The sequence below is a fragment of the Falco naumanni genome, chromosome 3, assembly GCF_017639655.2.
Source record: "Falco naumanni isolate bFalNau1 chromosome 3, bFalNau1.pat, whole genome shotgun sequence".
NCBI classification, from domain to species: Eukaryota; Metazoa; Chordata; class Aves; order Falconiformes; family Falconidae; genus Falco; species Falco naumanni.
Window position 1 is genome coordinate 41,342,895 of NC_054056.1, and position 25,151 is coordinate 41,368,045.

Sequence of the window (25,151 nt, forward strand, 5' to 3'; positions counted from 1 at the left end):
AAGCAAACGCAAAACCTCTCACCATCTCAAACCCATTTTCTAATGTACACATGCATTTTTACACTTTCTTCTATGCTATGATGTGGAGCATAAAGGAGTGCTTCTGTTTTGCTTTTTATAAGGTATATTTGTTTTTCTAGAAATGTATCTGCTGAGACCATTTTAGGAGCAACATTAGGTGGCCAACCAGGTACCCACAGAGTGAGATGAGTATTAATGGAACAAATATGTATGAACATAGCTATGAATACATTGTGCTTATAACTTACACCTCAGTGCCACTGGGTAAGATCTTTGCCAGATATTTTCAACATTAGTCCCATACGCTAATTCACTATACTGGTCTTTCTCCAACCAGCTATTTCCAGACCTTTGAATTCTCCCTTCCTTCCTCTCAACCTCTCCCCTCCAGCTCAAAAACCCTTTTTGTCCATACAGATAACGTACAGTACCTGCAAAAGTTGTGACTGTGGGATACTGCCATTTGTTTGCTGGCACCAGGCAACCATTTGCTCTGGAAAGAAATTCTAAACACAAAAAGAGAAGACAATTGCAAGTCACATTATATTTAAGCACTCTTACATTGGACAAGTGAAATTTTCTTCCAGTAATTAATTTTTTTAAACTATCACTCTTTAATTAGTTTGGGTACCCCATGACACAGAAAGTAATGCTAGGGCTTTCAAGTGCAGTTGTTGCCTTCCTTCTGCTCATCAGACGCCCATGCAGACAGAATGGGGATTTTTAAAGTATCTGATACGCAGTATTTCATAAGTGCATTTTCCCATTGCTTCCTCTTCTACTGAGGGCTTTCAGGGACCTCTTAACAGCCTCTACTTTCTAGGAAAGGACAGGATGAATGGTCCTGCAGGTTGGGTGCACAGTGAGTCCTTGCTTACTGCATATTCTGCCACCAAATTTCTGGGCTTCCCTCTCCATCCAGAAAGGCTGTTCAGTGAACAAACTCCCTGTAACTCCACTTGCCACATGGAAGATGCAGAACAGCAGGAATAACAAGTTTTCTCTACCCTTACAGGAGTAAGCCAGATGCAAATACATTAAAAGAAAACTCAGCAAGGATGCTGCAGTATCTCCAGTATGTACACCTTTATCTTTGACAGCACTCTTTCAATCCACAATACAGTTCTTCAGTGCTGTATCTGTGTGACCCTAAAACCTGCTCAGTCCCTCAGAAGGCTCCAAACAAAGTACCATTTGCAGACCCGAATTATGAGAAAGAGCTCATGTGTGACTGTTGATGCTTTCATTTTGTTGTTCAACAGCCAGGTTATGCTCAGGGCTTGAAACGATTCAGTCTCTCAAGAGAAAAGCCTTTTGCAAAATCTAGCCCTATATATTTGTTTTTCAGGCGAACATAACAGAGCCCAGTGTTTATTCTTATATGGATAGGTCAGCATACTTTCCATGAAATGAAACATTAAAAACTGAACAAGGACATGTGCAATAACTAGGCTCTGTGTCGCATGCCCTGCTTCACTGCTAGATTTTAATAATCTCAAAGCAGACATCTACCTCCTTTCCACCACCCCACAAACACAGAAGTAAATATTGTTTCACACACAAACAGGTGCTTCTACAGAGCTTTTCGATGCCAGGCATCCAGTACAATATCTCATTCATACCGAATCTTTGCATGGCAAAGGTCAGACAGTTTTCTCACTGACACTTGATGACTTGACTTCAGATTTATTCCTCCAGTTCCCCTTTTCATTTGCCGTGTTTTAAAATGCCTGCATAATTCAGTACATTGAATTTACTACACGCAGAGATTACATTAAGTCACTTTTGAAGTTTTTAAACATTATTTGAAGCATGAAGACATGCAGAAATGTCTGAAATAAAACAATGACTGATTATAACAAGATGAATCACAACCAAAACATTTCCAGTTTAGAACACTTGTCACTCTTCAGGCAATGTAAATTTCAGGTTTTAGGGCATAAAGACAAGGGCTGAAGAGGAATCACTCTTCTACCAGGTACGCTGCACAACGAATTCTGAAAGCTAACATTTACCAGCCTCTCTTGAATAGAAACAGTGCCATATGGCAACAGCTAATGCAACGGATAGGGAGCCTTCGTATTCTTACACCAAAAGAATGATTTATTCTCTGATTGCAGGAGCCTGGGACTGAATGCCAAGCATTCTTGGTTTTACTCCCATGCTCTGTTATTAATTAAAGTATGCTACATGAAACCAATGTACTAGCTCCTATGATACCAAAATTTCTGTACAACACTCAGATGTTCATAGGCTATCAGATGGGAAGATCAAGATTACAAACACTCTGGGTACAGAAATGTTTCATACAGTAAGTCGAGGCACAGCCTCTGAAACAAGCACTAGCAGATGACAAATGTACGTGCAAGCACACATGCGAGGATGCAGCAACTGTGCATTAGCTTCTATGAGGAAAGAAATGAATTTATCATCCACAGTAACTTCAGCAATCAGTTTTCATGTGACCTCATTAATCTTTTTTCTTCTGGCACCACAAATGCCTGGCTGACCCAAAATCTGTTCTCACCTAAACCACCTCTGGATTATCCTTCTTCAGCTGTCTAGATGGGTCACAGAAACTGACACTGGTTCATGTAAACAGCCTGTTCCTACTTGCTTAGATAAAATGTGAAAAAATCATCCCCAAATAAGCAGTTACACTGCAAACAGATCAAAAGATCATACAAATCCAGGAATAAGTATAGCTATGACATACAATACTTTTCAAGTATAGATATACATGAGGACATTAGAGAGGGTAAGTTACTATGATCAGTAAAGAAGGCAGAGTACACAAGTAAAACACAGCCATAGGTGAGGCACTGTTTAACACATATAACGATAAACTGGAAATACTTTGTATGTAGTAAGTGCAACACCAGAGGTTTGTTTTTTTTAATTATTATTGTCAGAAGTTAAAATGTTTGGATACTGCACGCTATGTGATCAATTTGCTTCAAATCAAGTGACTTTGAAGATAATGAGTAAATTACACTTCTGATTGTTTTTCTTACACAAACAAACATTTCCCTGTCATGGTCACTCTCTAACAATCGTCATTTTGAAGCAAGTGTATTTAGTAACTTGAAAACACTTGAGGTTTTTAGGCTGGGAGGAAAGTACAAGGAATTTAAACATTGATTAAAATTTCACTGGAAAGAACTCTGCTAGTCAGTTGCTTTTTTAAATAAATGTTTAAAGAGATAACAGCACCCAGCAATGTTATCGCAATCCATCCCCCTCTCTGTCATGTAAGCAACTAAATAATAATAAGACTCACCATGGGATTTTTGAAAAATTCATATTTTGCGTAATTCTTCCTGAACAAAAATTTACTTTCACTTCCCATTGTGGACTCGACTTGAACTATGAGCTCATGATCTTCCAAGCACCTCTCTGTGGAAAAAGAAGATGACGTCAACACACAGCCAACCAGCAGAAACAGCAAGACCAAATTCCAAAGAACAGCAGTAAAACAACCCAGCGTAATTCCACTACATTTTAAGAAGTTAGCAAAACATACTGCAGTTTTCAAACCATACTGCCATGAGGCATTTAAATGTACTAGGGTGTTAAGTATTACAAAGTTTAACATTACATGACAGTGCTCTTCACAGATTTCTTACATCAGGGCTTCATTAGCACAAACTTCTGAGAAAGGGAACAAGATATTTTGGTGTGCAACAGCTTAAATCATACACACAAACCTCTCCTTTTGGTGCTAGCTGTATGCTGTGGAACTGGCAAGGTAGAAAGTTTTAAGGGGAAAAAAGCTGTAGAAAGGCCACCGTTAGGTCTTGAACTACCACAGAAATACAGTGTCCTATTTGATCACACTCTATAAACCCAGTTCATTTCAAGGTGAACTTCAGGCCTTTATTGTAGATGCTAGACAATGGGGTTTATTATGAAAGAGGTCACAGGATCTACTTTACAGGAATACTGACAGAGACGAATGTTTTGTACACATAACAGGGTAATTTTCTGCTCTAGATTTGGTTACAAGGTAACTCCCCATAACCACCACTTCTCTGGTCAAAAGAATGGCACATCAAAGCACACACAGATAGCTTTAACAAATCCAATTCACTGAAAGCAGTAAGTAACTCTAAAGAAGGCAAATGGGTTAAGTGCGGCACTACTTAATGAACTCATTATCTTGGCAAATCTTCACAAGTTTCTGAGAGAATATTTAGGTATTTTTCAAAAATATTACTAGTCAGTACTTTCATCCCTTATATAACAGCAAATATAAAAATGAGGTCAAACAAAAAATAACTTCCGCAAAGCCCTATCCAAAATGCGTGTGACTTCCTGGTCAAAGAAGTTTGGAGAGTCCCTACCCCACTCCGTGTTCCTGCATCCTTACACTCCCACGGTTAGAAATATCAGACTGCTGCCCAAGTTCTCTTGGGGTGTTTTCAGGACAGAAAGCAAGCAGTCACTGGCATCTCAAAAAGCAGCAAGCACCTGAATGACAGTTGGATTATTCTTAGCAGATTAATGTAAGTTCTTTGATTGAAAACATAACCTATCTCTGAATGGTCCTACTGTCTTCTTCACCTGCATTTAGATCGTCAGCCATCACCAGCTCACTGATGACTTCAACATTTACCATGTGCTTGCAATGTCCTGCATTGCCACAGGTTTTGTTTCAAGGGGTTAACGCTGAAGATGTTCCATACTGGGCTGCTCTCAAAGAAAGAGCCGCTTCTTAGTCTTAGTACACTAGTTGTAACAACACTTTTAAAGGGTAGTTCTTCAACTAAGGTATGCAGCCACACTGCTGTTGGTAGCAGTTAATTAAGGACATTTTGCACCACCTGAGCATTCATCACCTACATCTCTATTTTATCTAGGGGTTTCACAGGTGAAGTTTCAGGTATCATCACCGATCTATTGCTGCTGTCCTGGTTTTAGGCAACCAGTTAAGTCAAATCTCCTCCACACTGTGATGAGGATGGTGGGCCTATGAGGGTGAAGGGCCTTTCTGGTTTTTTTTAAATTATGCTTCCTTCAGAAAACATTTAATTATGTTGGAACGAATCTTCATCACAGTACGAACCCTGAAAGACCTCGTTACTGCCTCCTTATGTCTGTGCACAAAGTTGTGGTCCTCAGTGTCCTAACACACTGAAGATTGCTCGCTTAAGGGCAGGGACAAGCCATGTCCTGTTCACTCTGTCCTGTGGGAACACAGTATAGATGAACATTTGTCAATTTGGTTTGCATTCTGACTGTTAGTTTGTATAAATACACCCTGTAACTGTTTCTTAAGATGTTTTAGGCAACAGACCTAGATGCATTTCTTTGCTAATTCGAGACCTTTTTGAGATTCTGTGGTGATACTCGTGTCGATTTAATGTTTACATTTTCATTTTGATGGTGAAAGCCATCCTGAAGAAAAGGTACGGCATTTCATAGCACCTGCATGTAAAAAGGAAGCTAGTCCTGGTCAGTTTGCTACTACTTCACAGAAGTCGTACACTTGGGAGGTCCTTGGTAATCTGCACTTGGTTTGTACAAATGGGATGAACTGCCACTTGACACACCAGCAACTCAACCTCAGCCCTGCTTTGAGCTTCCCACTACAATACTAGAAGCACAGTTGTCTGTCTGTTAAGTTCAATAGGTCTGCCTGTCTTCAAGTGGCATCGATGCTGAAGTGACTAGAAATGCCTCCTTTTAGTTTATCTGATAGGCTCAACTCAGTCTCCTCTACACACTTCCTAGAAGAACAGACTTTCTTTTCATTTCTTCCCCCTGCCCCCTCCACCCCCAAATTGCCCTGTATTATTATCTGAACTTCTACAGAACTGCAGAAATTATACCAGATGGGAAAAGGAACTAGATTCTACCACGAGCAACTCACAGGCATGGCCCAAAATTCCCAATTAGAGAATTACTACAAATGACATGTGGACCAAAGTGTGACATAGCCTTCCCTGTTTTTGTAATTTAGCAAGTGCTGTGTTTAACTGCTTCACTTTTAATTCGATCAGATTAAGGCAAATAAAATTCAATGCACATGTAAGCAAGAAAATCTACGTACAAAACTATGCAGCAATTCTTCTTTCTAACCCTACATATATTTCAGAGCCCTACTTTTCTTTCCTACTTCAACTATATTAAATAAGATGTACAGTCAATTCTGGAGCTGGAAAAATGAGGTTTGTAGGTCGAGATTCTTTCAGTGTCCAGACACATACTGTCATGACCGTCTGTCTTCATCATTATTTCTGTTAATGTCCAATAGAGATACCTCAGTCCCAGTCCTAAATTGATGATAGTTAAGCATGGAGTAGCACATAGGGAGAATGCCACATTTGATGAACAGGTTAGCTGTATTGCTAGATGCAAATGAAATAATGGGACCAATTTGAGTTTTACAGACTGCTTAAGTCTTGACCATAAAGTGTTTTATACACTAGCGGTGCAATGCAGCAGGAACCATTTCCACATGTCAAATCTAAGCAAGTCTGATGGTAAATTGCCACACCACTGCCTCCAGTGAGAACACAAATACTCTGTGCCATCCGAAAGCTGTATGAAGTTATTTGGAAGCACATGTGTTATTTGGAATACAATTGGCTATGAGTGCAAAGTAAGCAGTACAGTGAGGTGAAGGTTTCTTAAAAACTGGGACCTAGAAGATCACCACAGTGACAATATGCAGCTGGCTTCAAAACTTTGCTCTTGCCCTCAGTCTGCCCAATAGTATGAAGATGAACTGGTTCTGCAAACTGAGCTCTTTTGGAAAGCGGTATTAGGCAAGACTAGTGGGGGGAAAAAAAAGATAGTGAACTTAATGAACGAACTCGCCTCTTTTGGTGGGCTTCAAGATTAACACCTATGGCATCAAGTCAGCAAGGATGTCTTGAGTAAGAAATAACGTCTTCTGGAAACACAGAATTCTCACTACTCTTAAACTGTATTTCTTTCCACACTGCTAAGTATCTCTTCACTGTTGTTTCATACTTATACTAGCAATCTTATTTCTAGGGGGAGAAATACGGAACATCAGACACCTGATAATAACTTCATCTAAGGTGAAGACAGATTAATACCTTGAACTGACAGTCTCTGAAATACAGGGAAACATTTAAACTAGTGAGAAGCTAGAAAGAAGCAGCCGTATAACAAAAAATTCAAACTGCAACCAAAGCTGGGTGGACAGATGAAAGTTGGCATTTAAACTGTATTATGTCACAGTGTATACTTTGGTCTCCAAATACAAGAAACTGGATGCCGCTGTCTCCCGTTAAAAGAACACTTTTACTCCCTTTTCTGTCTTCATCCCTGCAAGGATGTGAATTCTGTATCGCTACATCTTTTCTGATGCTTTCTCCTTTGTTCACTTTACACCCTCAAAGGCTGCACTACTTTTCACACAAATATGCTTCATGGCCTACGGAGGACAGCCCCGGAGCAGTCCCTGTGGAACAAAGTTCGGTGGCTGCTGAAGCTCCAACCCGCACACCCAGTTTCTCTGGGACAGCCAGGGCCCCACTTTGTGCTTCACTGTGAAACAGAGGTCCAAGGCAAGCAGGTCCCCATGTATATAAATGCAGCCCGGTAAGTATCTTGCTCTTTTCCCATCATTGTTAATTACCAAGTTATTTGTGTGTAAACAGAAGCTTTTGATTTCCTAATCAGCCTCCTGCCCGATTCATTCAGAGATGTCACACACCAGAGTTTGACAGCACAATTAGTCACCATGGAAGCTATTGTGATGTCACAAACACTGAATTGTGGCATCATTGAATGAATCTGGCAGGAGAAGGATGTTGGTTACAAAGGAGAAGGCTTCTGTTTACACAATACCTTGGTAATCAGCAATGATGGGAAAGAGAATATAGAAGAAAAGAGAGCCTGGTAGTTTAATGAGCATTGATAAAACTGAAAATTTGTAAAGGTTTCTAGAAGCGCACATGTGGCATATTAAGCTACAGAGATAAAGATTCTGTAATTTATACCTTAATTCTTCACCTCGGCCTAAGTGCTCAGAACTGAAAGTGTATCACAGACACAGACAAATGAGTGTTTCATGTTCATTTTTTCAGACATTTCTATATTAGGAGAGACACCCAATAAAACAATTAAATAAGCAGGATATCATATGGTTGGTGGGGTTTTTTTCTTGAGTGCTGTTCTGTAGAGCAGTGAATTTATCTGCGTTTAACAGTATTGGTTTAGGGTGTCACCTCTCCAGCAATTCTTTTCCTTTTTTTATTTGTAAGGGTTCTGAATTACATTTTTAGACATAGAAAACCTCTGTTAGCTACAGATAGCATTCACAATTCCAGTGCTGGTGATCGCAGCTTATGATTTGTCTTCCTCTATTTTCTAGAAAAAAATTCCTTGTGAAGTGTATCGACTAATACTCCAAATGCTGCACTTTCTAAAGCGCTATTGTATGCTACGTACAATTATAGTTAGTGTTATCTGAGCAATATGCAGTTGCAAGCTGCACATAATCAGCAACTAATCAGTGCCACAAAATAACAGGAAAAGCAAGACTGAATAACATGAGATCCTTTCAGGTACTGTAATTAAACCAATTCACAGTGTTATTTAATTCCCCACAGTTCTTTCTCTTGTGCCTTCTTGAAACTGTAACCATGACACCTTAATTTCAATCAGGTGGAGGAGCTGCTGCCTGGAGAGCAGATGCCACTGCTGGTCCAGAAATTGCCCCTGGATTTGCAGGTGCTGCCACCATTTTTTCCCTGCCTGAAGTCAAGTTTACCCAACCCCCTCCCCCACCTCAGCATGTCTAGCTTTCATAAGCATTACTGTAGGTATGCAAAGCTGAGTCTGTCCACCCAGGTCTCCCAGCTGGTGATGAGCTGAGCTGTTTCACAGGACTGGTACTCTAAGGATCAAGCTTAATTTGCCTAAGCTGTTTATTTGCAATAGCTTCAGACACAGCAAGGTAGCAACAGAGCGCTAGCGTGAAGATTAGACAATTATTTTTCTTTTTTATAATAAAACCCCAAAGGATGGGAAGTAAGAGAAGGACTTAAAATGGCTTAAACGCTTAACACATCAAATTGTAATACAAAAAAAGCATGTATGTGACTTCAGCTGATTGTACAAATAAAAGCAGTGGAAAGAAAACGTTCCGGCTGGAAGCACATTAACAGGAATCACACATATTTTATGTTCCCAGGTAACCATGCCACCCCTTTGACCATTCCCTACCTAATCCTAGGTGAGGGTGATGCTCCACTAGAGTCCAGCTGTTATCATCCACACAATGACTTTTGTAAACGAGCAGCTGACAGAGGTCCCTGGCTGTCATGTCTGCTAGAATCTCGACCACTTTGCTTGTTCCATCTTCACTAAAGACTTTTACATCCTGCAACATAAAGGGTACACTTACAGATCAACAGCTCCGAACACGGGCAAACCACACAGCTACCGTGAAAAGCATCCTCTTGGTGTGAGGGTTCCAAGCACCTTGGCAGCCAGGACAAATGACATGGATGATTCACTTAATAACACTTTCTCTTGATGCCTTCTTGCCCTATTTCCCCTCCCCCCTCCCCAACACCTCCCTGCACTGAACAAAGATTCTGCAGGGTTAATATGACCACATACACAGAAAAAGTGAGACAGCAGGTTCTGTATAAAGCTGTGTAAGGTAAGCAAACATGAAACAGTATCGAGAGAGTACTTCAGCAACAGTGGGCGAGAGAAATTACATCCAGTCAAACGCACAGAATTTTCTCTACGATCCCATCGGAGGCCTCCGAACATTTACAGGGGAGCAGGCCAAGACCCTGAAGATTAAAAATGGCTCTCTTGTTCCCCACTAACTTTTGATTGTTTCACTCAGGGAAGTCCCACTTGCAGTTCACCGGCGGATCAATTAGCTAGCACAGTCCACGCATTTCTCTCCCTGCCCCGACTTCTCTTTTGATCCGAGCTCGAAAGTAGTTCAAAACCGAACATGCATACGCTGCACATCCTAAATATTAATGGAGATGAGAGAACAAGTCAGGAACCTTCTCCCCACCTCCTGAATTATACAGATGCTTTCCTCTTTGCATTGTTCTGCTCAAGCGAGAGACACTTGCTGCAAAATTATTTCTCTGGGTGAACGTGCGGGTCCAAGATTTACATCAACTCCGTGTTTAAAATGCTCCGCATCCCAGCAAGAGCAGGCAAATCTAACAAAAAAACTGGGGGGTAATTTGATACGGAAAAATCTTACCTCAACGGCACGTAAAAGGCAGCAGTCGGAAGAACAAGATGGCATTTTAAATAGAGATTGCCTCTTGAGAGAGTTTGTTCTCTGCCTCCGCCGACCCTTTGTAGCCTGCGGCTGGGCGCCCGGGGTGCCGGCGGTGTCCGCGGGTGGCGGTACCGTACCTGTCACGTAGCCCCTGCTATGGGGACTGTTTCTGGGGAGGGAAACAACTCTGCCAGAGCTCCACTCAAAGGGTTACACGCAATCTTTGCGGTAGTGAATCAAACCACACGGTGTAGACCAATCCTAGCCCTCCCTCCGACTGATGTAATCATTTCCCACACACTATCAGACTTCCAAATTATTCCCGCCCCCCCCACCCCCCCAAAAAAAAAAGAAATTACAAAGGAAATTTGTTTTTATGACCACCCACGGGCGTCTGAGACCCCTCCGGCAGCGCCGAAGTTGGCGGGCGGGGGGAGCCGCAGCCCGGGCGGCGGAGGCACGCGTGGTGCCCGGCGCCGAGCCCGCCCGCGGCCCGGCCCGCCCGCGCTGATGTCATCCGCTGCAACTTAAGCACTTGAACTTCTCCGCCGCCGCTCCCGCCCCGCCGCCGGCTCCGCTCGGGCCCGCCGGGCGCGGGACGCGCTGCTCCGCGGCCGGGCGCGGCGGGCCGGGGCGAGGGGGCGCCGGCACCGCACGGCCGGAGCCCGCCGGCCGCCGCCTCCCTCCCCCCGCTACGTACGAACCGAAGCCCGGCGAGGGAGGAGTTAAAGCCTCATCTAGCCCAAGTGACTCAAAGCCGCGCGTTCAGGAAACGGCTCCATCTGACAGCGGGGATGAGCCAGCTCTTTCAGAAGTCGGCTCCGGGGGAGAGCAGGGGGAATCCCGGTTGCTGTAGCCCCGGGGAAGGTATGCGTGCCGCACAGCGCTGCAGCCGCGCTCCCGCTCCTGCCAGCGCTTCGCCGAGCCGCAGGCGTGCTCGCACACACCGGGGGGTGGGGGTGCCTCCGCTTTTTGTCCTGCGGGCAAGTCCGCGCCCCGTCACCAGCACCCGTGGCAGCGCACCCCCCGCCAGCGCCCGCGGGACGGCGGCAGCGCCCCGCGCACCCGCCCGCAGCGATCGCACCCGCCCGCAACAGGGCAGCGCAGCTCCCGCTCCGGCCGTGCAGGCACACCGGCGGGGCAGCGCTCGGCACGACACAAAGCTGCTGGTTTGTTTGTTTCGCGTTTAGTGGGGAATGAACGGGGAGGGGGGGGGTAACACCCGCTCACAATTTTTTTTTTCCTTCTTCTTCTACTTTTTATCGCAAGAGATTAGGAAGGAGCGACACAGCCAAAGAGGGGTGGTGAAAGAATTCCTTCCGACTTTCGGCGCACTCTTGGTGCACTAAACTCCGCTTTCTGTATTGAAGCTAAACTCTCTGGGATGGGCTTCCTGCCTCGGGAACCATCCCGGTGACATCACCCGCTCACGCAGGAGCACCGGGCGGCGCAGCCCTGCGCCCTGCCCCAGCCCCCGCAGGGCAGCCTGCACCAGCCACGCCAGCGCAACCCGCACTTCTACAACACCTGCGGCACAGGAAACCTTTTCCTTCCCTGCGGTTTTGCTGGGAACAAGGCAGCGATGTAGCACAGGCTGCGCCTGACCCTTGTCTCTGCCAAGTCGCAGAAGAGGGCGAAAAGCCGTTCTGCTGAGGGTGCCTCTCAAGCCCTTGCAGGTAGGACAGAGCTGTAAGACAATCACCATGCTTTTCCCTGCCCCTAGGCACATAAAGAATTGATGGAGCATGGCCACTGGAAGAACGCTGCAGCTTCTTCTACACTCATGCATGCCACGCTCCCTCGTTATATAGCGAAGGGACCGCAGGTATGTGTCCCACCCCCCCGCTCCCTGCCCAGAGTATGAGCCGATGCCAGCCACCCCGAACTACAATGGCACCTCAAGGCAGGTGCAGAACACAGGACGGCTGCGGCTCTGCATGCCGCTCTGCGGGAAGATGGCACACCGCGTTCCCTGCTCCCCTGGCCAGGCCCTGTGGGCAGAACCCCGCTACTCCCACAGCACAGGAGCCACCTTAGGCACCTACGTTCATCTGCAGGGATGGTTTTATCGATGCTTTTGACAGCCCAGGGCCTGGAGTGCAGTGGGTGGGCAGCGTGAAGGCAGAAACAAGTTAACTTCACTGACTATTAATAGTGCTGTGTTTGATATCAAGGACAGCACAAGGCCTCGTGTCGCCACTGACATCATGGATATAAAAGACTGCATCAGGAGGGGATGTCATGGCCTGAGCTGAACCATGCCAGAGAGGGTAGGAGAGGCAGAAGTGAGATGAAAACCCGTGCCTCTGCGGAGGCAGGAGTGCGACGGTCCCCAGAGGCTTACATGAAAGGTAAGGGGATTTTATGCCCCCACACAACACTGCAGAGCACGACGTACAACCGCAAATACGAAACCAGCTCGATGACAAAGATTCAGCTCAAACTTTCTGACAGTTCCTGTGACAAAAGAGGCAGATAATACTGTATCACAGAGGGAACTAAACTTAAAGCCAATTGGTCAAATCCAATCCTTTCACATTTCTTTTTTTTTTTTTTTTCCCCAAATCATCATCTCCTACTTCACGATATTAAAGGCTCCCTATTCAAACTTCTCCCACCAAAAACACTGTTTCATTTGCAAAATTAATTTGAGGCTTATTATCTACAAAGGAAAATGAAGCAGAGTTCATTCTGAATAAAATACTCCAATAATAAAAAGACAGCCTGAAGAGAGGTTCAGAGAGTTAGACACTTTTGCCCTGCATCGCTGGAGAAATGCAGTGAAATGCAACAGCAGACTGCCTGCAACAGTGATTTACAAAAGGCCCTAATTACGTCAGCAGCACAAGGCACCTTCTATTCAAAATTAAGGTTAAGAATGCTAAGCCAACCAGAGCACTATATTGGCTGAACATTCAGTGCTTTACAGTGCAAAGGAGCAGATAACAGACTGCACCATTGTTCTGGGAAGGATTCTTCCCCCAAGCTTTCTTTTTGGTGTTTTTTTTCTCTTAGTTTTTTTTTTCTTTTTTGAAAGGCAGAAAGACTTAAAAATTAAAAATTTAAAAGCACATTAATATTCATCAGTTCAGTGGTTTCATATAATGGGTCGCGTATCTTGAGTACCCTCATGGCTGTTTCATCTTCCAGCCTCAGTTCCTCAACTTCACTGCAGTATTTTGTGTGCATCAAGTAAGGCAAACATTATTAGGAATGAGGACAAAAAGAACCCTAGTTGTGTCATGTTCACATTACTTCTCCACTTTTCTATTTGTGCTATTTTTTTCCTTTTTCTGCAAAAACTCCTCTATGACTATACAAAATTACCATTCAAATTCATGCTTTTAAATGATGTTATGCTGAAAATCTTCAGCATCAAATGGATCCAGATTTGCATTCTACAGCCTGAAATTAATCACAGTGTAATTTGTATCACTGCAAACCAACCTTTGTTTTCCTGGATTATGACTTCAAACTAAGTAGAAGGAGAGAGTACTAGTTATCAGAAGGCCCTCTGACTGAAATCTAATACATAAAAAGTTCCAGTACACTAGTTCTTCAAGAGTTGCCCTTTATAGGAGATGATCAGAGGCATCACAGAAAGCCATTAAAATACATTGAAGAGTCATTACCAAGAGCTGCACAAACTGAAAATCAGTCCAGCAAGTTTTGACTTTCATCCCCTGATTTCACTCAAGATTGTTCAAGACATGAGAACTGTACCATCAGTGAGGTACACAGAAAGAAAACTCAAACAACACATGTACCTTGTGCAAGCATGAACAATTTATTGCAAACAGCGCCTACGTAGCAGGCAGGTACTTGCTGTTTTCTGAAACCCTGTTTTGACGAGATCATTCTTCCAAAAGCTTTCTATACACAAAGCTCATGGGCTCACAAGAGCAGAGTCAGAGTCACTAGAGGAATGGGGAAGCTTTCAGTTAGGATCAGTCCAACTCAAAGTTGCTGAAGACGCAAGCTCTGCATGCAGGTTACCCTTGAACTGCCATTTGCCTAGTTGAAGAGGTAACAAAAAAGGGTTTGCTTCCTAAACTAGCAAACGTTTGATAAAGAAAAGCCTCTAAGCATGCTCTCTGCACACCTGACAGGCAAGCAACCTGGTCAACCACATCTACACACTGGAACACCAGCCAGTCCCCCAATTACTTGCCCAGCTCCATTAACACAGCTTTGTAAGACATGGGAATTTCAAGTGCTGCAATAAAATAAATATGTAGGTTAACCCTATGGCTCTTTTTGCCTCCTCTGTTGCTCACCTCATACAAGAAAAAAGCTCTTCAGAAAAAACAACAGCAGTAACAGCAATACATTGCAGATAGGACCACTTATATACAAGGCATCAGATAGCATTTCCTTACAAAAGAAAAACAACTCTGAGTTATTTGATCATTGTTTCCCCCCCCTACATATAAACACAAAACCTTAGTAAACGCTGAGGTTAAGGTTCTCATAGCAACATGAACTCTCTCCTCTGGCATATACTATATTTAGGTACACATTTAAAAGCCTACGAACAACAAAGGAGAACAACTGCTAGAAGATCAAGATCAGCCTTTGACTTTCATATTCAGAACAGCAATCTTCAAAAAGAAGAGGCAGGGGGAACTTCAGTTGGCCACGTTACAAAACCCTGATTCTGTCCCTCTTTGCTGGGCTGCTAAATTTTAAACCCATTTCCAAGAGGCAAAGAAGTAACTCAACTTGAAGGGCAATCAGTATTATCATATGTTCAGTGGTCATCAAACACCAATAAGGAGGTCACAAACTCTGTGAGGTCGTACCAGCGAGATGGGCTTTGGGAGTCCCAGTGGTGTGGGCAGAGAAGGGCAGGGCAGGACCGGGTTTAGCGCCGGGTTCAAGTCAGCGTCTCTAGTTGGAGGGTCAGCAATTCCAAACCTGTCACGTACAAATGCCCAGGCCCACGTTCACCCCAGGTAATTTTAGAGTTAAATTCCTTCTGAAGCTAAGGGAGAGAGATAGGGTAACTTAAGATCTAAAGCACGTGACAAAGGCATTTGTGTCTCTTTGCAAGCTGCAGAGGGAATCTAGGTTCTTGAGGCTGGACTTCAGCTGGATGCTGTAAGCTCTAGTGGCTGAATTTAGGCCGAGGTGACTAATCAAGCAAACATGTCTCTGCACTATTGGCATAAATGCTGCTGTGGTTTAACCCCAGCTGGCAGCTAAACCCCACACAGCCGCTTGCTCACCCCTGCCCCGGTGGGACAGGGGACGGAGTCAGAAGAGTGAAAATGACAAAAACTTTGGGTTGTTAATAAGTGAAGCAAACGCCACGCATGCAAGCAAAGCAAGGAATTCATTCACCACTTCCCATGGGCAGGCAGGTGTTCGGCCATCCCCAGGACAGCAGGGCTCCAGCACTCATAACGGTTACTCGGGAAGCCAAATGCCAAAACTCTGAAAACCCTCCCTTCCTTCTTCTCCCACCAGTTTTATTTGCTGAGCGTGACACTATATGGTACGGAATATCCCTTTGGTCTGTCGGGGTCAGCTGTCCCGGCTGTGTCCCCTCCCAGCTTCTCATGCCCCCCCAGCCTGCTCACTGGTGGGTGGGTGGGGAGCAGAAAGGGCCTTGGCTCTGTGTGAGCTGCTCGGAAGTAATGAAAACGTCCGTGAATTATCAACACTGTTTCCAGCACAAATCCAAAACACAGCCCCTTACTAGGTACTGTGAAGAAAATTAACTCTACCCCAGCCAAAACCAGCATAATTACATACTGCAATTGTCAACATTTGAGATTAAAAAAAATAAGCAAAAAGTGTGATGTTGCTGATACACAAAGCTCATTTAAAGGAACATATACAACAAGCACATCTGGGGTACTATTAAAGTTAAAACCCCAAATATTGTAAAAACAAGCCAAAGCTTTTCCTCCTCTCATACAAAACTAGGTGTGAAAAAAGCTATTTGTTATGGAGACAATGAGTATAGATGTCTATACTCATTATCTGTTTCTATCTTCTCAAGATTTAAAGTACTAATGCCCCCTGTACAGGAAATCTCAGCTGTTACATACAAAGGTGTGAACTGTGCAATGTACTTTTAAGAAAAGACTGTACAGAGCACGTTTTCAAGATATAACCTCTGCCTGCATGAATAAAAGATTTATTCCAACATGTGCTCACATTTAAAGGCTGCAAGTTTGGAAACTTAAGTTGCTACCCTGTAATTTCCATATTTTATAAATAAATAGCAGAATGCAGTTTTAAGTGATACATACTTACAAACAGACAACACACAGATTTTATGACAGTATCCCCAAAAGCTGTTTTGCTCTTTCCCACTTTGGTTTAATGCTCATGTGGTCAGATAAATCATTTGACCCGTTTAACATTTTCATGTCTTCCCACTCAATTCCTCATTTGCCCTTCATTTTCAGGTAAAAGAAAGGAGAAAGACCGATTTTCAATCCTTTGAAGAATAACAATAGGCCTTTACGAATTTTGCTGAAGCTTCTGGCTATTTGCAGGATGCTGGAAGAGAGGAAGAAAGCTTGAGAAGCAGTCTGGATAGGCTTTGACGAAGTGCCAGTCCACATCACTGGGAAGGCAGCCCAGTAACATCCAGCCCACCCAGTCCCCAGTCTGGGGGTCCAGACTCTTCCTGTGGTCACAGCACTGACAGCTTATATTTTCCTCTTCACCTGCATCCTCCCCCACCCAGCATTTCCCATTAGTTTTGATTATGTCTGTAAATGAGCCCCCTTCTCTCCACACAGCTCCTCCCAACAGCAATTGCTTTTCATGCAAAAATCCTTTCTAGTTTCAAGATCCTTTATGTATGGAAAAAAAAGATAGTAACAGGCACTGTTACACTGCTTTGATTATGTAATAAAAGACATTAAGTGATGTTGCTGGCATTAACCTTTATCTTTCATATATTTTATTGTGCAATTTAATCCCTAGATAGTTTGCAATCTTCCTCAGCTGTGCTTACAGAATGTGTTATTTATTTTCTGAATTTGCTACAAGAGAAAGGTTTAGTAGAAAAGTTCTTTCAAACACAATTTAAGTCACTAACAACCCTAGCAAGGGTAATACAAAGAAAAACCATAATAATTTCGTGATTAAAATTCTTAAGTAACCAAGCTAGTTACTGAGTATTTAAAATTGTTTTGCCATCATAAATTACTCTGTAGAAAAGGAATTATTACCACATCTTCCTTGCTGCACAGGCTTTCAACCACAAGAACCACATTAATTTGAAGCCTGGCAGACAGCGCAGCAAGGCTCCAGAGAGCAGCTTCCCATAGGATTTAGAAAAATGGTGCAGGTCCCAAAGATTTGGATGGGTCCTCCTTTCCCAGCAGGACACTGACAACTGCAGCTGAGGCACTTGTCATCTGAGTGCCCAGGCCACCCTATGAATCAGAAAGCCATTTCAGCTTAGGGTCCGGCAACATACAATTGGCTTCTCACTTCCATTTACATTGTCCAAGTACAACTTCTACGAGGGTAGTCCACAAAATTCCCCTTCCCTTTTCTGAGGAGAAAGGAGCAGAGAGGTTACAGAGCAGAAAATGGAAACAACACTAAGGGTTGTATATATAGCTAGAATTGGCTCCAGCCATCCATTTGCATGCATCAGTCCAGCCACGTATTATTAGCAAAGGGATTAGAGATGACTTTTGAAGATGTCTTTGGAAACTGAGGATTAGTATTTGAAAATGTGTGCATTTTTAACGCATGAGAAAAATTTTAGGGCAGTCTCTTATCTGATACGATGGGAGCTTAGGATTTTGACTGTGGTTGATATAATCACAGAAATGAAACAACAGCCCAACAATCAGGGACAATGCCAAACAAGCTATATTTGGAATGTCCAGACATGACAAAACAAACACAGTATTTTAAGAACCGGTAATTATGAAATTTGTCTTGAACAACTGCAATCCAATTTACCTAGTCTGGTAGCAAAAGAATCTAAGGAAGCAGAAGATGCAGAGCTGGACAGAAATTACAAGCTTAGAATGCAACACAGAGGAAGACAAAGATAGACCCTCTTCCCACTCATATTTCTTCCTCCCTCCTCCTAAAAAAAGTAGTAACAAGCAGTGAAAAAGCCTAGGATTTAAGGACTTGTAAGTTTGTTCCCTGGTGCTTGCAAATGCAGAGTTCCCAAGGTTTTCTCTGCAGCCCTGAAGGCTGAAATAGATCTGAAAAAATAATGAAAACAAATTCTTAGCTGCAGCCCCAGTTCCTAGGTCTGACAAGTCTTGCCAGAATTGGCAACAGCAGGATAAAAAGAGTTCTCATGACACACACAGACACGTACTAAATTAAAAAAAAAAATCAATTATCTGTTACTACAAAAGTTCCTTTATTCCCTTCCACACCCCAATGAACCAACACTGACATCCCAACCAGGTAGGTAGACCAAAGCTTCTGGAGAGAGGGAGAAACTAGATATCAAAATGGAACTTTTTAAGAAAAATTCTATGAACTTAATATGCGTAACTTGATTAGACAAGAATAAAGTATAGCATATCACATGGAGACACAATATGGGGCTACAACCAAGACAAGTGTGAAAATATGAAGATAAGAGCAACTTGGGGCAGTGAAAAAAGTAATGGAAGCTAATGGAAAAAATGGCAAAACATGCAGGAAGACTCCTAATAAAGACTGGCTATAACCTCCAGGCACTCAAGGAATTATGACCATTTACATGACGGAAACCTGAAATACAAATACACTATGAAACTCACAGCCTAATGGCCTCCGGGTGATGAAAATCCCCTGAGCTCAAGCACACCTGGGAAACAGAAATTTCCTGTACTCCAACAGCATCAGTCGCAACCCACAACTGGTTTTCCCAACAGGGCTGAGTTCCTACTGCCCTGACAATAAAAGAAGGGTGCTTTATAATGAGCGGGTGACAGGCTTAACTACAGCAGCATAGCAAAGCATCCCTAATGCCTGGCCGTCAGCTGCCTCCTCGCTGTACAGTATTCAGCAATACCACTTCGCTTCCTGTCTCCCAAGCTACCGTTCTGGAAGCTGGCGATTCCAAGCAGCGAGTATTGGCTAATTGTTGCTGCCTGCAAGGTTCAGGATGTTTTATGGGTCAGTTTGTCACACACACACAATAAATGCTTTTAACAGAGATGCTCACATTGGGAGAGTAGTTCTGCACAACTGTGTAAGCATTGACTGTGTGGCCAGAATTAATCCCCTGCAGATCTTAGCCCAGGAAAAGTTATGTCAATGGGAGAAGAGGGCTCATGTTATCCTCTCCCCAAGGTGCGTATAATTCTAATTTTCAGCAATTGCTTTAATGGGAAACAGCTCCATAAAACTACCTTGCTGTTTAATTTTCAGTAAATTTACATATCAGAGGAAAACAATGGTTTTGCCCAAATTCAACAATGATCTATCAAAAGTTTTGAGGGCTGATGCAAAATCTGGGGTTATGTCACCATGACTAAGTTAGATATTCTCTCCTGGATGCAGCTAGCCCCACGCAAGTCTCCCTCTCTTCCAACTTGCTAAGAATTATTCATTTTCAGTGAAAAAAAAGTGTGAAAAATATTGGCAAAACCCCAAGCACAACCATACAAGAGATTTATTAGCATACAGTGTCTAATCACCCCACCCAAACCACCTGGCTTAGAGATGCAAGTTACCAAGAATTTTTTCACATCTCTCACTGCTCTGCTTCACTGCTGCACCCATCCATCTGTGCACATACAGCAGGACTAACTCGTGAGTTTTAACTCCATGGCAAGTGCCTCTAACTTATCTGTTTCCAAGTTCCCTCTCCAGGGCTTGCTCAAGACCATTTTACAAACCCCTTCCTCCTAGTAGGGGCACCACAAACAGAAAAACAAACACAAAAAACCCACACAACCCAACCCTTTGCTTAGCTTACAGGGACAAATTCCCTGCTTCCATGGTTACCACTCCAACTTCTCTTGTGGAACTAGAAATAAAAAAAATAAATAAAAAAACCCAACCAACAACTTCCCTGAGAACAGACGGCTACATAATGTTAGCTCTCCCTCCCTCCCCTCACTCATCATTGTTAGCCACTAAATCAGCTACATCTGGCATATTTAATTTGGACTAAATAAAATGTCACTAATTAAAAAGATGCCGAACAAGCAATACATGACATTAGAGAAACAGAGAGCTTAGTATCTGAACATAGCCTATTAGGAATTGAAAGGATTTTTACCAAAAGCTGAGAAAAAAAGGCAACTAAATGGTTCTCTATACAATCTGACTCACAACAACGTCCTCTAGAAGCTCTCCCCTATAGTCTAGGTGTGCTGACGTTTCTAAGCGCTAATTCTTGGAGCAGCAGTAGCTCAAAAGCAAAGTAGTTAGCTCATTATAGATGGTATTATTTGGCTGGAAGTCTGGCAGCCTTCATTCCAACTTTTAAAAAGAAGGTTACTTTGCTAAAGCTACAATGAGTAAGACATTCAGCATACCCGCACACAAACTGCCTTAAAGGACCTGTGGCCATGTAGCTGTCTCTGAACACTAACAGCCCCTCTTCTCACATTCTCCACACTGTTTTCAGCAGCCTAATTTGAAGTATCACACATGGCTCCATCCTCCCTCTCTTGCAACTCCTCTCCTTAGCCCATCCCTGAAGACTAACATGTCAGCTCTCTGCATGCCCCATCACTGGTCATACCATGGAAATACGAGCGCTGCTTTGTACTGTGGACCAACACAGCCACCTGCTCCAAAGCAGCTCCTCTTATCTTGGTACCACTACACCCTCCTTGCCCAGTGTGATTCACATCATACTTCTAAACCAGGCTTTATCCTTCATGAATACATCATTATTAGTATTCCTCTGCCACTTACTAAACAGATTTCAGTGCAAAGCTTCACCGAATCATACAAACCTCTTTTCACAGCTCTTAAGTGTTTTCCATCATCTTTTCTGCCAACTGGTAATCTTTTATTCTAAAGCCGTACTATCTCTTATGATTAGTTAAATAAGTGTTTGAGCGATTTCTTTTTTAGTGCCTCCAAGGCTGTGGATTTCCCATGAGAACAGATCATCTTCTAAGTGCTCTGGTCCAGGTTCTCAGCATTTATAAATCAGATGACTGGCTCCTCTCTATTTTTGCTGATGTATGAAGTGAACAGATATTTAGGCATACTTCAGTTGCCATTGCTTAATTTCAGTACTGTTGATGGACAAATAAGATGAAAACATTCAACACAGAAATCGCCCCCTTAAGTAAATCTAAACAGAATCCTTAAAAGATGAGTTCAAGTTGATTATTTTGATAATGCTGGCACACACTAGGCAAGTAAAAAGATTACTCTTCTTAGAAACTCAGTAGTTATAAATGAATTAACAGTGAGCTTTGTCCTCACAATTCCAAACTTAGTATTAAAGGCATAACACAGAGATGATGTATTTCAGAATCATCATGCCTTTAACCTTTTTTTTTCCATTATAAAGTTTAAGAACAATCACAGGATCACAGAGGGGTTGAGGATGGAAGGGACCCCGGAGGTCATCTGGTCCACCCCTGTTGCTCAAGCAGGGTTACCTAAAGCCTGTTGTTGCCCAGGACAACATCCAGACACCTTTGGAATATCTCCAAGGATGGAAATTTCACCTCTCTGGGCAACCTGTGCTAGTGGTCAGTCACCCTCATAGTTAGAAGTGTTGCCTGATGTTCAGAGGGAACCTCTTGTATTTCAATGTGTGCCTGTTGCCTCTGGTCCTGCCACCGGGCACCACTGAAAAGAGCCTGGCTCTGTCCTCTTTGCACCCTCCCTCCCTTCAGGTGCTTATATATATTCATAAGATGCCCCCAAGCTTTCTCTTCTCTAGGCTAAACAGTTCCAGCCCTCTCAGCTTTTCCTCATAGGAGAGATGCTCCAGTTCTTTAACCATCTCTGTGGCCCTTTCCTGAATGCTCTCCAGTATGCCTGTGTCTCCCCTGTCCTGGGGAGCCCAGAACTGGACCCAGCACTCCAGCATGGCCCCACCAGTGATGAATAAAAGGGAAGGATCACCGCCCTCAACCTGCTGGCAATGTTTTGCCTGAGGTAGCCCAGGATATCATTAGCCTTCTTTGTGGCAAGGACATACTGCTGGTTCACGTCTGACTTGGTGTCCACCAGGACCCCCAGGTCTTTTTGTGCCAAGCTGCTTTCCAGCTGGGTGGGCGCCAGCATGTACTGGTGCCTGCGGTTGTTCCTCCCTAAGTGGGGACTTTGCACTTGCCCTTGCTGAACTTTGTGAGGTTTCTGGCAGCCCACTTCTCTAGCCTGTAATCTCTTATACAAATAGTGCAGAGTTACATAAATACCACAATATTAACTAAAAGCATTAAAAAAAAACCCAACAAAAAAAAACAACCTAGTGAAATTTGATCACAGTTTAGGAACCCTAAATGGGTCTTTTCCTAGGATCTTTCATCAGTATTTTCCCAAGCCATGTCACAGTGGATCTAAGTTTCCTTTAAGTTAAGTGTTTCTGAAACACTTAAAACCCCATTTGTCAAAGGCTGATGAACTTAACTGTGTAAATCTAAACATGAGGTAGTACACTGAAACAAAGTCACAATAAAAAGATGCTTTGTGATATAGAACTAGATAATATAATGCTAGAGATCTGATGCCAAAGCTTGCACGAAAGAAAATGCTACTTCTTCATTCAGCATCTGCTTCAGATTATTTTACATGGAAGTCACTGCTGCTCCGAAGCTGTCAAGGCACAGCCAGCTTCCAATTAAGCTATCTTATCTTTGAAGTTGATTGGAAGCAAAGCTTTCTCCTCCCTGTAGGCATCCCCCTAAAAGTAGGTAATCTGAGATAATTTCCAAATGTATTTATTCTGTGTTGTCCACCCAATTAAACATCTTGCACAAATGCAATCAACGAGCCTTCTCTCTAATTGAAAAGTTTATGCAACAATTTTCATAAGGCTCCCATTAAACATTTAAAATAATTAGCTGTATTAGAAAGACATTTATATTCAAATAGCTCATATGCCTAGTTTCTTTGTTTACTGTAGGCAAATGAATATCAAAAAGATCCCCAGAGGAAAAGACCAAATATTGGGCAAATCTTTTCTTTAAGACAACAGGCACTCCCTAGAAACCAGTTCTGCATGGTATTAAATGGGAAATCTTTTAACAGTGGCCTTACTACTGCAGCTGACTGTGGAGAATTCAACCATTTCCAAGACTCAGAAAGGCAATGACAAGGGAGTTGACTCTGTATTTTTATGTATTATAGACAACATAGAACAGTCATTACCTTAAGCGTGCTCCCTTCTTCCCCTTTCCCCTCTCTATAAATTATTGGTAGTAAGTTAAAGAAATCTACCGTGAAAAGATACCAGTAACTTTATTTCCATCCTGGCACGAATGACAATTTTTTTAAAAGGATTTTGATGGCTCTGTATTTACATCATGGATCTTCTTTAAGAATTATGCTGAGAAAAATCTAGGTCATTGAAACCTTCTTAAACTGAACCACAGAGAAACCAGAAGAGAACGTAAAAACACTGATGTCAGGTTTATTTTGCCTTTTCACAAGCTCATTTTTTTTCCAGATTGACTGGCAGAAGGTAGATCAACCTTTTGATGTCTGCCTTATTCTGAAGTTTCTATTTCCATGAGTGAGCTAATTCCATTCCCATCCAAAATAAAACATTTTTTAAAATGCTGTGCACTTGGCAAACAGACCCAGCTATGTAAGAACAACTTTAAGAAGGCTAGGCTTAAAGGGCAAAAGTACAACTTAAATCAACATATAACAGAAGATATGTAAACAACTCAATTTAGGATCCTGGGCAACATAATTTAATAGTCCCTTCTAGACAAAACTTTACTTATAAATAAATATATATGAATGTAAACAGTGTTCTTCCTTCCTCCCCACCCCCTCTCCCAAACACTAGCTTGGTTTTGGTATGGATCTCAATGCTAAGATCGGCTTTCTTCAGAGTATATGCTTGTTGCAGCCTTGCATTTACGTAAACTAGTAACATACATTCAAATTTCATTCTGTAGACTTCAAATTACACCACCTACTTCTGTTCAATCACCACACAGGATTTTGATGTTGTACACATCAAAACTAATTTATTTTGAAGTGAAGAGTGTCCATTAAAAACATTTTGCATTAGTAATTGTATAACTGGCAATAATAATTTTGATTAGCTGTTAATAATTATTACTGCATTTCTGTGTCGAACAAAATCTGCTGACTTCAGCAAACACCACTCATTATCACTCTTTATTACTCTTTATTTATTCATGTAGAGAGAATTCCACACGTGGGAAAAATTATTGCCTTTTCCAGCTTCACAAGGTTGTGTCTTTGGATGGTGGTTTAACATAACCGCCATAAGGTTTCTTATTGGAGAAAAAAAATCTATCTTGCCTTTTGTACAATGTAGAAAAGTGTCACAACATTTGCTTCTTCCACAACTCCCCCATCTTGTTGCACAAGATTACACATGGCAAAAGTAAAAATTTTTGGCTTGCTGCACGGTATTAACAAAAAATACTCTGTACTGAAACTATTTTCAGTTCAACTGTTGCTCATATACCCTTCAACATAACAGACACCGATCAGATTCAAAGTGTAACTTGTAAGAAAGAAGTGGTTTTGTGGATTTGTTGCCAGAGTTCTGCAGGTTCTTCTTTCAGTGTACCCAGCTGTACAGAAAACAACCCAAGTTTGCTTGGCTCATGTCAACTGAGGCTCTGCCAACCCATACACTCTATGAATTTCACTTTTTAAAGCGTAACAAAATAGCTAGTGCATGAACATACTCAAGCTATATTATGAAATCTGTGTTTAAAGAGTAAGTGAAAAGATGCACCCTGTTCTAGGTGTCACGTAACACATTTCCCTC

General features: G+C 42.7%; 1 protein-coding gene and 1 long non-coding RNA gene across 6 annotated transcripts in view; one reads left to right on the forward strand and one right to left on the reverse strand.

The window, feature by feature from the left end:
* GRB10 (growth factor receptor bound protein 10) overlaps positions 1 to 25,151 on the reverse strand; it is a 149,086-nt gene that overhangs the window by 16,735 nt on the left and 107,200 nt on the right. For all 5 annotated transcript variants that reach the window (XM_040586472.1, XM_040586469.1, XM_040586471.1 and 2 more), the window contains 3 exons: positions 9,226 to 9,382; positions 3,302 to 3,417; positions 453 to 527 (listed from right to left, as the gene is read on the reverse strand). In XM_040586472.1, coding sequence (XP_040442406.1) covers positions 453 to 527; positions 3,302 to 3,417; positions 9,226 to 9,382 — 348 coding nt within the window. The remainder of the gene's footprint in view (positions 1 to 452; positions 528 to 3,301; positions 3,418 to 9,225; positions 9,383 to 25,151) is intronic.
* LOC121084674 lies at positions 10,286 to 15,792 on the forward strand. Its single transcript, XR_005826833.1, has 2 exons — positions 10,286 to 11,128; positions 11,531 to 15,792. It is a non-coding gene; the product is annotated as an uncharacterized LOC121084674 (long non-coding RNA).